Source organism: Monomorium pharaonis, chromosome 1 (assembly GCF_013373865.1).
Source record: "Monomorium pharaonis isolate MP-MQ-018 chromosome 1, ASM1337386v2, whole genome shotgun sequence".
NCBI classification, from domain to species: Eukaryota; Metazoa; Arthropoda; class Insecta; order Hymenoptera; family Formicidae; genus Monomorium; species Monomorium pharaonis.
Window position 1 is genome coordinate 39031457 of NC_050467.1, and position 14628 is coordinate 39046084.

The following is a 14628-nucleotide window of genomic DNA, read 5'->3' on the forward strand; positions in this document are numbered from 1 at the left end:
CATCTGGAGTACGCGAGGGCTCGCGTAAGTGTCGGGGTTCCGTGCTGAGATAGGACAATGCGAAATCTCCATCATGACATCATATCTGCAGCCCGATGTAATCCCGTATTAGGCGAATCTAGAAACGCGACCCAGCTACGGTTTCGTGGCTTTTAAACACTTTATCATTCTGATGCGAATCTTGTATGAGTTAAACTTGATTGCATATATATGTAACGGAGGAAATATTTATAGCGAGATAAAAATTTCGTCTGCCGAAATTAGTCATTCTTTAAATCGCATGCGGTATATTTTAATGTTGCATGATTCTAATTTTTAATGTAATACGCGATTCTAATTAAATATTTTATTGTATAATTTTTTTCAGTACGAAAGAGCTTTTTTTCTTGTAAAACGTTTAGAGTTTTTAATCTTGTATAAAGCGTTTGACTCTATTGCGTCCCTTGAGAGTTTGAAAATGTAATCCTTCCATTTTGCAAAAGCCGCGCTTTAAAGTTGCATGAAGATGGAGAATTCAGCTGAATCCAGGTACAACGGAACGGTTGCGACCGAAAACCCCGCCAGAATCTGTAGAATCGATTTCAATAGCCGGCTACCAAAAGCCGATTTTGCATTCGCACAGCGTGTTAGGTGCGCGCGGCACGACAGTTGCGACGCCTCTGTTTTCCTCGTCCCGTTCTTCAGCGCCAGCAACCCCATCGCTTCGTCAGGATGGATAGATTTTGTTTGGCTTTCAGCCGGCAACGCTAATGCCAATAACACGGCCGTGTCATCTCGAGAGCTCCAGCTGGCGCAGGTGCCGGATGCAGGACGAACCAGGACAAAACGAATCTCTCCATGGCAACGTCACTCCCGTCGAGAGGACGTCAACCCGCGATCGGTTAATACATCGAAGTTCCCGTAAAATGATCCGAAAAGCGCGATGTACGCTCTACCTGTCTCCGATCACGCCAAATACTTTCTCTTCCCATAGAGCAGAGAAGCTTTTACTCAATTTGATCATGTGATATTATGTAAAATGAAAGGTTGCTTCAATGTATATTTTTGCATTTCTTTTATTCAGCAATGCATTAGAAATGTATCACTTTTCTAGCTTAAAGAAATTTTCAATGGATTATGTTCGAACAGACCTTGAAATGCCGATCTTTCGAATGATTTGAAAAATGTTCGCCCAAGCAAAATATTGATTACCGGCATATATACATATATGTACATACTGTGAGAGCGTTACCCTCTCGATCATCCATGAGAGGTAAAATATGCGAAACAAGATGAGATTTCGATAGCTTTCATCACATTTAGTTTAATCAATTTCACCGATGCGGCGATGGAGTTAATTTCATATCCGAAATTAAAGGACAGAAGTTAATTATTTTGTTAGCGTTTATTCGATGTATTTTATGAGCCACGATAGAACGACAAGTTGAAATTTCAATCGGCAATTCATTAAGCTTTTCATTCACACGTAACGTTATTATGCCTAAGTACATTTTCGAAATCTCATCAAATTAAAAATTAATGAACGATAATAAAAGACATGCGAGCATCCGGTTGTATAACGAATGGTTCATATATAAAACACAATTATTACAGAACAAAATTATTTATGTATGTTTTTAATTTCATTAAATTGTGGCATTACTCATTAAGCAAATTCATGTTTCAGCCGGTGAAAACTGTCTGACTTTCAAACCGTTGAATGGAAGAATTTCAATAATGAATAAAACAAATCATTTCGAATGTCGATTGTTGCGCGGTTTTCACCAATTTCCAATTGACTAATTAGGGCCAATGAATGTAAATTTCACTTCGGAGAAACGCAGTCGTTAAAATTTCATCGACGATCTATTAAACTCGCCCACGGTTTTTTACGTGCTGAATAGTACATATTATGGAGTGCTAAAACTCGAGTAAAACTTACGTGCATTTTATCTGAAATCTTCGCAGGTTCGATCAAATTTAATCGATTCATTTCGAATTTAAACACATTACTGATAGAGAGTAAAAAAAATTCGACAGCAGATTGAGTGACGATATTAAACAAACAAATAAGCTCTCGATTTATTTATCGAACGATGTATTATGCAAACCGCAGGCAACGCCGTAGGATAGATAAATATACCGTAGGGCACCTGATATTGACAGTCCATTTCTATGCATGCAGGTATATAATATTATTTCCTCATATGGCCGTGGCCTATATACATACATCACGTGCTTTGATCCTCAGTAATGGAAAATTCGTACATCTCGATGCGCATTACATATATTACTAGTATATAATAAGTTTTTAGGTTTTTATAATGTACATGTATCTTAATTAAACCGTTTATGAAGACTGAATTTTATATATATAGCTGCCTCATTAATATAACATTCCACGGAATTAATTCAAGTGTGCGATAAAATGTCAGTTACCAAAATAAAGAGATATATTAATACCATTAATCTAATTAGAAATAATATTTATGAAACAAATACTCTCATTTTAATGCTCTTGTTTAAATAAAATGCAGCTTCATCAATTAACTGTTATTGAATTAACAAAATTATTTTTGTTTAGACTAATTCTGTTGAAGCTACGTCTTTTTTTAGAAAAAAGCAAGTATATTGAGATGACGTATTGTACGTTTCCTTTTAGGTTTCCTGGGTGAGGCACCGAGATATACATCTGTTAACAGTTGGTCGTTACACTTATACCAGCGATCAACGCTTTGAGGCACTACACTCCCCTCATACGGAGGACTGGACCTTGAGGATACGATATCCTCAGCGTAAGGATTCCGGGATTTATGAGTGCCAAATATCTACGACCCCGCCCATCGGCCACCCCGTGTACTTAACGATAGTCGGTGAGCAAATAATTCAGTCTCTATAATTTTATGTTAATTTTTAACTTTCTCTGATTCGCAAGAAGAAATGAAATCCAAGTAGAGCGACTTGTATATCTAAATATGAATATCATGTCAATATTGTACTCTATAACGATCTTATTGGCAAAACTCTCGAATTTCTAATTTTCTTCGAGTTCTCCCTCGGTGACGAAACTTCAAAGTCGTACTTCACTTCATTGAGAGACATATTTATTTGGAGCGATATAAATTTCCTAGCAACATCATGAGTTTGACTCAAACGTTCCCTTGGATGCAATATAACTTCAAAAGTTTTAGTTGAAGAAAGTGCAGAGTTGTATCTTCTGTAGTTGGTTTGCGTTAATATAAACATCGTTTAATTAACTTCTGCATGCGAAGCGGAATTTTGATTCACAAAATTAGTCTCGACTTGTAGAAAGCATATATATATTGAAATCCTGTTTATATTTTCTTTTAAATATTCTTTTAAATCCAATTCCTTAATCTAAGTTTTTTTTATATGAAAGATATTATTCTATATCTATAGTACATTTGTCACTGAAAAAAAAGTAATATATTTAATAAGATATGTTATTGCGGGCTGCCAATTACACAGATATATTTAATACAATAATATATGCTATTGCAGTATCAACATTGTACTTGCATTAATAGCAAATATTATTATATTGAGTAGTTTATCTAGTTGGCAGCCCGCAATCACATATGTTATTGGCTATATTACATTTTTTTCTGTATATAATTACGCAATATCTTCTTTAATAATGAAATGTCTGCTAGTTAAACATAAAAAAAGTGAGGTGCACTCTACGCTTCACACATTTATATTTAAGTATGATATCGTATACCCTTGAAGATATCTCGTTAATGACCGTAGTGATAGTTTAAACAGGCCGTACAGGCAAGGAGGATTTTATCGACGCGACTTGACCCGAAAAGCTCGCTTTATGTTGGGCTCGGTTGAGGGTTGAGTGTTGAGCGATAAAAATATTGTACACGATGAAAATATACAGCGAGAATTATATCGCCGGATTAATCAATCCTCTTGTCCAGTAACTACAGGCCACTTAAATCGATCGTTCTTCTTTGTTTTAGAGCCGGTAACCCTTATAATCGGAGCCCCGGACCTCTTCGTCAATAAGGGCAGCACTATCAATCTAACATGCGTCGTAAAATACGCTCCCGAGCCACCCCCAACGATGACCTGGAGTCATAACTCGGAGGTGAGTGTTACTCCCGCAAATAAATCACTGAGAGATAACAAATTTCTACACGTAGAGGCATAAACTTCTTAAACTTTCTAAACGGTTTTGATTTTTGTGTTTGCGTTGAAACAAAACTTCTATAATAGGATTTGATTTAAAGTTTTAATTTAAAAAATTGGGATCCTGCAGGCTTTACGTTTTGCTCGTACGAAGCAAGTAAATTACAGCAAGTTCAATAAAATTTGTTTCTATAATCACGGATTAGTTTTATAATTTTCGCGTGCACAATGGTCCCGTCCCTCCCGGAATTCCAGACTGTGACTCGATGCTCTGTCTCCGATTTTCCGTCCGCAATTTATCTCGCGACGAGCAACGACGCCCTTTGCCGCGTCGAGCAACAACAGACACGCATGATTAATACGGTCTGTCGGCGCGTATTTTCTTCGCGATGGGAAAATGCATTTTGTGCTTTTAATACCACTTTGTGCAACGAAAGTTATTGTAAACGCGCATTTCACAGGACAGCACAAAGAGAGCACACTGTACCATGGAACCCATTAATATTGACGAACTCGTTAGAATAATTTTGCGACGTAACGTCCGCGGCGTCGCGTCGTGTCGCATCGCGTCGCGTCGCGTCGTTTTATTCACGATGACGTGATAATTTTTAATTCTCCTCTGCGGGCCCGATATTTGTAATTCCGGGTACGGTATCGCGGCCGAGCGGAAATTATTCCGCGCGGCTAATGAGATGCTCGTACGTGTAGTAAAAACTAGCGAGCGAGAAATCGATAAAAAAAAAAAAGTCGGGGAGACAGTAATTTCTCGGCTGATTGCCGATACATCGGTATGTGCTGTCGGTCGCTGGAGATACTCGCGCCGCACACTCGCCGGGTATGTGCTTTTACTAGAATAAAAACAGCAGGTAATGCAATTTTCGCAAGGTACTATCGCGCACGTTGATCAAAGTGAAATGCGAAATAGAAAGACTGGCCGTGCGCGCGCGCGGCAGCCAAGAAACGAAATTATTTCCCGATTAATTCTCCGCGGTTTTCGATTCGCGGATAATCATTTATCCCGCAGCGCGATACACACGCGGCAAAGCGATTCTGCCGTACGCGGTGATGAGGTATGTGGAACGACTTCTTTTTCACGGAAGGAAAAAACGAAAAAAAAAAAGAAACCAGCAAAAGAGGAAAGGCGAAGGATATTTTCCCATTCGGGGGCGTGCCGTTACGCGTGTCTATCCTCAAAGAGAATACGGAAGAAACGTATACGTTTCCTGTGCTATTCTTTACCTCGTACCTCGCAAGGAGAAGGTACCTTTTATCTTCCATCAAAGGGGCGTCATTGCGTTGTCATTGGAAAAAAGCGGGGATTCCATGAAAACGTAAGGAAACAGGGCGTCTTTGAGGGAGAACGATTGCGGGTGAGACTCCGCCGTGCGCACGACGTCCGCGCCTACATGTTCGATATTAGGCGATGCGAATCAAAAGAGGAGTTAGCCTTTATTTCCGGTATTACCAGAGCTCCCCGAAGCTATCATCAGTTCAGCTCCTCGGAAACTTACAATAGCATAAAGTTTCAGATAGGTACCTTCCAGATAGGTCTCATTTCCGACATATAATCGTGACGTAGCGAAAGCTTTAAGTTTATTATAATAATTTAATTCTTTGCAAAGTTATGTATCATGTAATTTGAAGAAAGTTTTTATTTCTAAAAACAGTTTAGTTTCGAATGAGTGAGAAAGATAAGTTAATTATTTGAATTGCATTATGTAAACCATTAATGTTTTCTAATTGTTTCTTGTTATTAATAATTAAATCGCATCATTATTTTGCATTAAATAACATTGTTATTATGAACATTTTCGATTATATTATATATGTAAATTTCATGTCCTTCTACTATTGGTATTTTATATATGTATATATCTATATTTCTGCTTTCAATTAATACGCGAATACATCGTGCGTGTAATTTCATTATATGAGAAAAATACGAGTTGAGCAAAAATGTTGTAATTTTGTTCACAGGTTATCAATTTTGATTCTCCACGTGGCGGTATCAGTCTCGTCACGGAAAAGGGTCCCGAGACAACGAGTCGTTTGATGATCCAGAAAGCCGTGCCGAGCGATTCCGGGATCTATCGTTGCGAACCGAGCAACGCGAATCCTAGCAGCATAAAGGTGCACGTTGTTAAAGGTAAGCTGACATTTCCATACATGCGTACACCTCGCATCACTTATTATATACTGTAAAACAATTATTTTGTTGAATCTGATTTCTCTCTCTCTGCGATTTGTTTTCATTTTCAATTTTTCACGATCCGTCAACGCGAATTTTTTTTATTTCTGATCAACATTTCGCGGTTTGCCGGTAAATTGGAAAAAAATTTGAGCTCCAAGCGGCTTTACCGCAATTACAACGATTTGAGAGAAATGTGACGTTCGCCGTATCTCGCGTTGCGAGAGAACTCGTGGAAAGCTGCGCGAAAGTAACGTTGATTGACTTTTCTGTAAATATTGCAAGCTTCGAATTTACCTGACAAGTCGCGCTTTAAGTCTGAAATCGATGGTTGCGGCCAGTCGATTAGGCGCAGAACACCGCAGATAGATCTCTCTCGTACATACATGCAGTTACGAGATTCAGCGGATTTCGAAATCTTGTTTTTTTCTTTTGCTCTCTCATCGAACGCGGCGCATTCGATGACAAAGCATGATTTTCGCACGGAATCTCACGCAATTTCCGAGTACGTCCGGTTACGAGAGAAATAAAATCAAAGCGACGAAAGCGGATTGTTTTGTCCGTTTTGAAAGAAAGAGCTTTTTCGTTTTGTTCGTAACTCGATATATTTTTGAAGCCGGCGAAATTTACAACTTTTGCCTCTTGCGCAGCAAGCAATCGGGTTGCACAGCGCGATGCGACTTTACATACGTAAAGCTTACAAGCTGATTGCACGTATTGTTTCATTGTCTTTAAATATTACATATTTATCCGCGATCTAATCTGTCTACTTGGTTTAAGTAAATTTAAGAGGACTTGAAAAAAATATTTGAAAAAAACATTCGTGATATAGATGTAAAAAAATTAAACAGAAAGCTTAAGAGATTTGTTTCATCTTGATTATTAGTTGAGTGAATTGTAGACGCGTGATGAAATATGTCTTGAAACATATTTACCGATTATTATCAAGAGATTCGTCAATAATCTACAACGCGTAACCAATGGATCAATGTATTGCCCAAAGGCTGATATATTAATTACAAATTTGAAGCGTGTTGTTTGGAACAACAGCTGACAATTTGACCGGATGAAACGGTCCGTCTATGTGCGGTCGATATGTACCCAAGGGATGATATGTTATCGTCATCATGTGTGTGTCAGCATCATTTCTCTACGATATTGTTCTTGCATACGCCGTACACGTTGCTTTTTTTCCTAAAATTCAATACAGCGTATTCCTATTCGAATATTTTTTGCTTGTAACAATATTTACTTGCTCCTGTGCTGTGCAAAAAAAAAAACAGAACAAACCACGTATGTACATACACATATCCAAAGTTTCGCGTTAATGTTCATCATTTGTTACCACCTTGTCCTTCCTGCCGTCTGCGTAATTTACCAGAAAGCGTTTAAACTCGTTTTGTATCGGCAACTTCAATTTAGCCCGTCGTCTAAACTGATTAAACGTCCGGTGCATTATTAGTTTCAGACTTGCGAGGAATCTGTATCGGTTTTCGATTGAGTTGGTATTTGCTAATTTCTGGAGTACACGAAGAGAAGGGTGGATAATTACTTGAGTTTTATATAATAATGGCGCAAGATTAACATATGGAGATGAAATTTAAATAAAATTAAATAGAATATAAAAGAAAAATTTCTATTCATTCATCAAGTATCTCTTCATTTTTTATACTTATAATTTTTCATCCAAATGAAAAAAATATATGTTATATAAAAGGGTCACCGACGACAAATGAGCAAAAACAAGATATGATAAAAATAAATGATATTTGTTAATAAATTAGTTCATATCATTTATTTTTATCACATTTGTTTCACTCGTTTGTGAACGTTGGGCTTCCCATATTATTCTTTATCCGTTTCATTTATCTTAATTTAAAAACTGAGTACCAACGTGAATAATATAGAGCTCGCATGTTTTTTTTTTGCACGCATGATAAAATCGTATAATCCACTTATAATCCATTCGTAGATTGCCATGTCGAAAATTTCTGTTGCAGAGGAGCATCCAGCTGCGATGTATCATGGGGACGGAAGCTCCTCGTACAGCAAGACACAGCCGATTTGTTTTATAATTTTAGTAATAGTTAATATAATGTTTATATAAGACGAGAAGACACACTTATCCCGACACACGATGAAATGAGAAGCGCGATCGCCAAGAATCGCGTGTTGCCTATTTAACGTCGTTAACGGTTTCTTGGATAAATATTTGTGCAGGGTAAAACCGAACATTACCATTTACATTTAAAAAAAAAAGAAAAAACGAACTTCCGTGACCAAAAGAATTTTCAAATATCAGCACGGCACAATAATCGGTAAGAGCGTAGTATTTTGTTAACATATATCATCAAGAACAAATAACTTACGACGTCAAAATTTATTGTATTATTTGTAAATAAATTTATTGTATGTACATATCAATAAAACGATTGTCTTTATCTGAGGTTTTTGCATGAAACTGTCGAACCGTCATCGATTGCTGCCGAGGAGGCTGATTCTGATTTATTGAAGCAAATAACTTTACATTAATAAACTTTTTGACAATAATTCTGACATTTTTTACATTTTGCGTTACAAATTTTGATGGAATTATTTAAGAACTATTTATATAGTAATGACATTTTTTATTATTATACTCGAAATATTAGACATAGTAAGAACTGTGTTATTTACGTTTATAAAAAATCATGATATTTTTTAAATATTTGCAGAAAATGTGCAGAAACAAAACAAACAATTGCAGAATTTATTATGATTTATTATGATATGGAGAGAACTAAAAAATATTCTTCATGTAATAAATTTTGAATCATAAGCCTCTATTGTGAAAAATAGTGCGGTTTCAGCAACCCTCCTATGTATGCAGATTTGCTCGGTAAGTACACTTTTCTAGTGTTCTTTTTGAAAGTACAGGTGTAAAACCGTGCCGCGCGCCGGCAAGATTATGCATCGTGTCGCAATTTTCTCGCAAAAGTATTCCGTCAATCACGCAACCGAGGAAGTTTACCTCGTTATATTTCGAGAAAGTTTACGGTCGTTATATTCAATAGCGCATCTTCAAGCCATGCGCGATTTTCCTCGGGGACGCGGAAAGAAGTGATGTCGGCGCGCGCGGACATCGCCTCGCTAATGACAACATTAATTACACCGCGCTATCTCACGCTCGTTAATTACGACGCGGTGCTAAATTTACTGTGAAAAAATACGGGCGCGTAAATTTCGCGTTCAATCGCACGGCGGTGCCCTCGATTAATCAGAAAACGAGTCTCCGCAGCTTCTTTATGTTTACCATCTTGAACGTCTCTTTTTCATTAGTATCAACACGTTTAAATTTTATCTATCCAAAAGTTTAAAAATGAAAATTTCGCGTATACCAATATATGTTGTTTATTAATTCTGTAAATAATAATCTAAAACTGTTGCAACTGAACATGTACATTGAAAGATCGAAGAAATCGCTTAAAGTTCGTCGATCGCTTTCGTGTTTATCCTATGGCGCCGACTAAAAGGGTTTCACGTCAATTGGCCATAGTGCACCGAGCGGCGTTCAAATGGTCAATAAGATCCGCCACGTTCGGTTCTCTAGAGCGTAAGATCATGGGTGGGGCGGTCCTTGTAGGTTGCTGCTTGCTCCGGGGACCGCAAATGTTTGCCCTCCTTTCTTTCCTCGGCGTCGGTTCCGGCGGCCGCTGCTCGTGCAATGTCATCGACTTGCCAGCCACGAAAAGGGGCTGGTAGGGACCGAGGTAAGGTTGAAAGTCGGCTATGCTCTGCTTGTAGACCAGAATGAAGCCGCCCGTGTCGGCGCAAGCGTTTGTCGGCACATCCATTATCACTGTAAGCAACGGCAAAGCGATCGAGGGATTTTCATCGTGCGACGTACTACCGAAAATCGCTCTTAACTACAGCACGATGATGGAGTTTGCAGAAAACAGATTAGCAGATTAGGCGCGCTGCTGCATACTAGTGTTCTTAAATCCTTCCAGATGGCACAGGCGTTATACGGATATATGCTATAAACGCTTTGTGGATATAAGGATGTTCATAAAATGTTTATAGACGTCCGTAGAACGTCTTGTGTTAAGTGGGCTTTTGTACTACTTTGCATTTATCGTTGAATTTATCGTTACGTGAAAGAGTCTTTGTTTATATTTTATTAGTATTACTTATTTGAAGTATATGTAATACTTTGTAACCTGCTTTTATATCCTCAAAATATCATCTTCGTTTATAATAATAAATCATTATCACATTAATAAATGTTCGGTATTTAAATTATCTTATAATTAGAGTGAAAATAAAAAGGGTTTCTGATTTATTTCGAATGTTGAAATTAACAAATTAATATCTGATATTTTTAAATGTGAAAAAATAATTATTTTATTTATTTTTAATTGTTAAAGAATTAATGTAAAATTACCAATTTTTGAGATATACGATATTGCGAGAATTATAATAATATATTGATCTATTTATACGTTTTATTTAATTTATAAATTTTATTCAATTAATAAATGAAATTTATAAATTGAATATTTTTACTTGATATGATTGCGTTCGGTACAGGCTCAGAAAATTAAATATTCAAAAATGAATTAAAAGGGAGACGAGCGCAATTTTATTAATTAATCCAAACGGCGCACATCAGCTTTTTTCTATAAAAGATAGGATATTAAATTTAATAATATAAAGCCATGCATATGAGGGACAAAGAAAGAATGGAAGGTTGAAAGTCCTCTTTTCAACTTAAATGTTGGAGAATTTGAAAGAACTGATTATGCAACGCTATAACTCACAAAGCTCTATTGTCTAAATTTATTCGTAGCTATAATAAAAGAATTTCGTTATTGCAAATTTAATATTTTTATTCAATATCTTTTCTTTCTGTTAACTTAATAACTCCGTGTTTTTAAAATCAGGTTTTATATTACAAAAACCGTGATATGCACGTTTAAAAGATAAATTTACTATCAATTATATGCATACAGTATTTTTATTAATTTTACCTTTGCGCAAATCATTTTATATGAATGTTTTGATATAAGCAATGCAATAAATATCTGAACAGTAACATATTTAAATTAAATTAAAAGAGTATTTCACAATTTTTTTTTAATTAGTGAAAAATTATTAGTATTCTAAGATGTGATAAAATTATTTCTATTAAATCAATTCAATTATTTCATTCGATCTTTCATCGATCGAAATGGTTTGCGAAGGTGTACGCATAAAAAATTTAATTGATGCAATCAGGTGTACGACCATTTCGGGCTCGATAATTGCACCCGAGAAATCTCGCTAACGCGGTTAATGCCTCGCGTAAATCCATCACGTGGGGCACGTGGCGCTTATCGGCGTTACGTCGCCGCGAGTTATGGTCACCGTTATCATCCTGGCAAACCGAGAGGCAGCTGTCTCGAGGGGGGTCGGCTGACCGGACAACGCGTAACTCGTCTAATCGTAGGTTGCGGTTAGCGATACCTGCAATTTCTGCTCGTACGAGACGTTAATACGAGGTGTTAATAGCACGTGGATCGTCCGGTTTTACTACCGCTCAACCAAGTTCCTTCGTCATCCTTGTCTCGAAAGAACTTTTCTTTCGAGTGGTATTCGATAACTTTCTTATTTCCGTCTTCCTGCTCACCTTTCACCAGGCTCTCCTGCACGTTAGAGTAAAGGCGTCTTGTCAGTCTGGAGCTGGGCGGATGCTTACGTGGATTGATATTGATTTCGATCAGCCAGACCGACATGTCTTCAGCCAGCATGAAATCGACACCGTACAATTCGAAGCTGCAATGGTGCCTCTCCATGTGATTCTACGCCGCCAGTATCATCAGAACGATGGCTTCTGTCATTTTCGGGTAAATCAAATTGTAAGTACGGTTTGCCTTCATAGCCTATTGATTTGAGAAAGCAAATGATTTGTTTATTAATTTATTCTTTTCTAAATTATATAAATAGATCTGTCTTTAATTTGAAAATTTAAATATGAATATTCTATGAATAAATTTTGTTTTCTCTCTACTTACAGTAGTTTACTGTTGTTTTAACTTCAATATTTACTTATCATTTATTTCTAGATCGAGTTTATTATTAAAAGTAATAAAATAACATGCTTCGGGATAACTTAATTTTTTATAAAAAGTAATAACAAAAAAATAAATAAGTCACAAATCAATAAAGCCATTATGAATTAAAACAGCAAGGCCCACAATGCAATATAAAGCTGTTGTTTTATCTTTAAAAATAAATTCGTTCACTCAGTGTCGCAGCGGAAATGGATACCACAGTTTAGAACTTCCATAACTAAAAGCGTGAGATATGCATTGTATGTATGCAAAAATGATTTAAGCGTATTTTTAATTCAAATGAAACGAGTTGAATAAAACACATTTTGTATACGTATCGAGCAAGCTTTTGCGAAAAAAAACTTTGTGCGGTAAATTGAAACATTTGTAGTGATTGAGAAGTCCACTCGGCGTCAATAATCAAAATGAAAGCTTGTATTTCATTGAAAACTGCAATTATCGTAAATAAACTATGGCTTCGCAGACAATCGTATCTTTTTCCACACAGATATTGACTCTCAAAATAAATAATAAACTGAAAAAATATTGTAAGCTTTTATATTTTATATTATTGCATCAGAAAAATCTTTACCTATAGGTGATCTGTTTAAAATTGTGTGTAGAGTCAATATTTAAGAAATTACTCTTTTTTTTAAATGATTAGAACATTAATAAAACATAATATTGTTTTAACATTGGTTACATACATAATATCGTTTTAAAACATAACTTTTAGACTCTAACAATTAAGTCGCATAAGATTTCCAATTAAACAAATTAAGTTTATTAAGCTTACGTAAAAACTGTAAGATGAAATAAAATCGTAAAGTATATAAAATTAATATGTGTAAAATCATTATAGAATAATGGGAACTATTAAATTTTGATTTGCATAATACAAAAATAATACAATATCTTTATCTTTTTACTAATCTCTCTCTATCCTCATTCGATCGTCATTAAGACGCTATCTATTTCCGCCGTGGCAAAGATGACCGTTCGTCGAAGTCGTTAAAACGGAACAGCAGCGAAATCTTCGCTGGAATGCACATTTCGAGAACGATCCCTTCCGCGTGATAATAAGACGCACCAACACACCGACACCGGGCCCATTCACGAGCAAAACCGCGGATAATATATTTCCGCCTTACTCGCAATTACTTGGACGTCGAATATACGTCGTGTCATCGAAAAATCTTATTCGATTTGTCATTCGAGAAAGGAACGACGGGGAGGGCAGGGTGAGGCCATTATCATCGGCGAAACGTTCCATTGCCCGAACGTTCTCGGACGAACGCGCTCTTCGCGAAGAAGGCGGCGTATTTGCACACGGGCCCTATCAATTTCCCTGGAATGTCCCCGGGAGACCGGACGGCCGTCGGCCGGCGTGGCGCGGCGGCGCGGCGTGACGAATGGATAATCGAAACGTCTTCGCGCACGGACGAGAGATTACTTCAAATATTCGTTCAGCTTCTCGCAGTCCCATCCTTGATCGCGTACCAATCCGCTGCTGGTTCCTCGGGGTCCCCCTTCCTGCGTCTGCGTCTCTTCTTTATACTTCGCCTGGACGGCAGTATTGCAGATGTGAAATCGCCTCGTGATAGGTCGAGAGAGCGTATGGCTTCGAGCTGAATCGAAGAAACGCTTTTCTGGACGAAGAGAACGTTGTGTTCTAGTATATGTTAAACTTGGTCTTTTTCTAATCAGTAAGGGATGTTCTGAAATATAAACGACGCGATTCAAAAGTTGAGTGCGATTCTTGCGCAATTGGGCGATTGCACAAAACGTACCAATGTACTTTTGTATAATATAATAATTTTTGGGCTTCGCTGCTCGACCCTATGCAAGATATTCTTGGAGTATAACGATGCCATTTCCGCAGCACAAATGGCTAGGCTTCAAGATCCAAATGTCTCTCGTGTCTCTCATCTCACATTGCGAATCGGCGGTCTTTAATTTCTCTAAATTTCTCGCGAAGGCAGCCAGAAAACATCTCTATGGACGAGCGATATTGATATCGATTTATGCGAAAGGATCTTAGCTTTCGTTGCGGGGAGCTCATAGCAAAACTCTCGGCTTTAATTCCGGAAAGTTCGAATAAATTCATCCGTCGGGGCGAATTGGATCTCCCCCCCCCTTCTCCCTCCCGCATCTGCCGAGGCCACATTTCGACGGTCGGCGAAGCGAAATTAATTTAATGAAATCGCGGAATGTCTCAATCGGGGAATCGTG

General features: G+C 37.3%; 1 protein-coding gene and 1 pseudogene across 1 annotated transcript in view; one reads left to right on the forward strand and one right to left on the reverse strand.

The window, feature by feature from the left end:
- LOC105836444 (zwei Ig domain protein zig-8) overlaps positions 1-8762 on the forward strand; it is a 27390-nt gene extending 18628 nt beyond the window's left edge. Inside the window, exons 3-6 of the mRNA XM_012680476.3 lie at positions 2642-2852; positions 3969-4096; positions 6115-6283; positions 8326-8762. Of these exons, the coding sequence (XP_012535930.1) occupies positions 2642-2852; positions 3969-4096; positions 6115-6283; positions 8326-8432 (615 nt within the window). The 3' untranslated portion in view covers positions 8433-8762. The remainder of the gene's footprint in view (positions 1-2641; positions 2853-3968; positions 4097-6114; positions 6284-8325) is intronic.
- Positions 8566-14628, reverse strand: part of LOC105836440 — a 37581-nt pseudogene continuing 31518 nt past the window's right edge.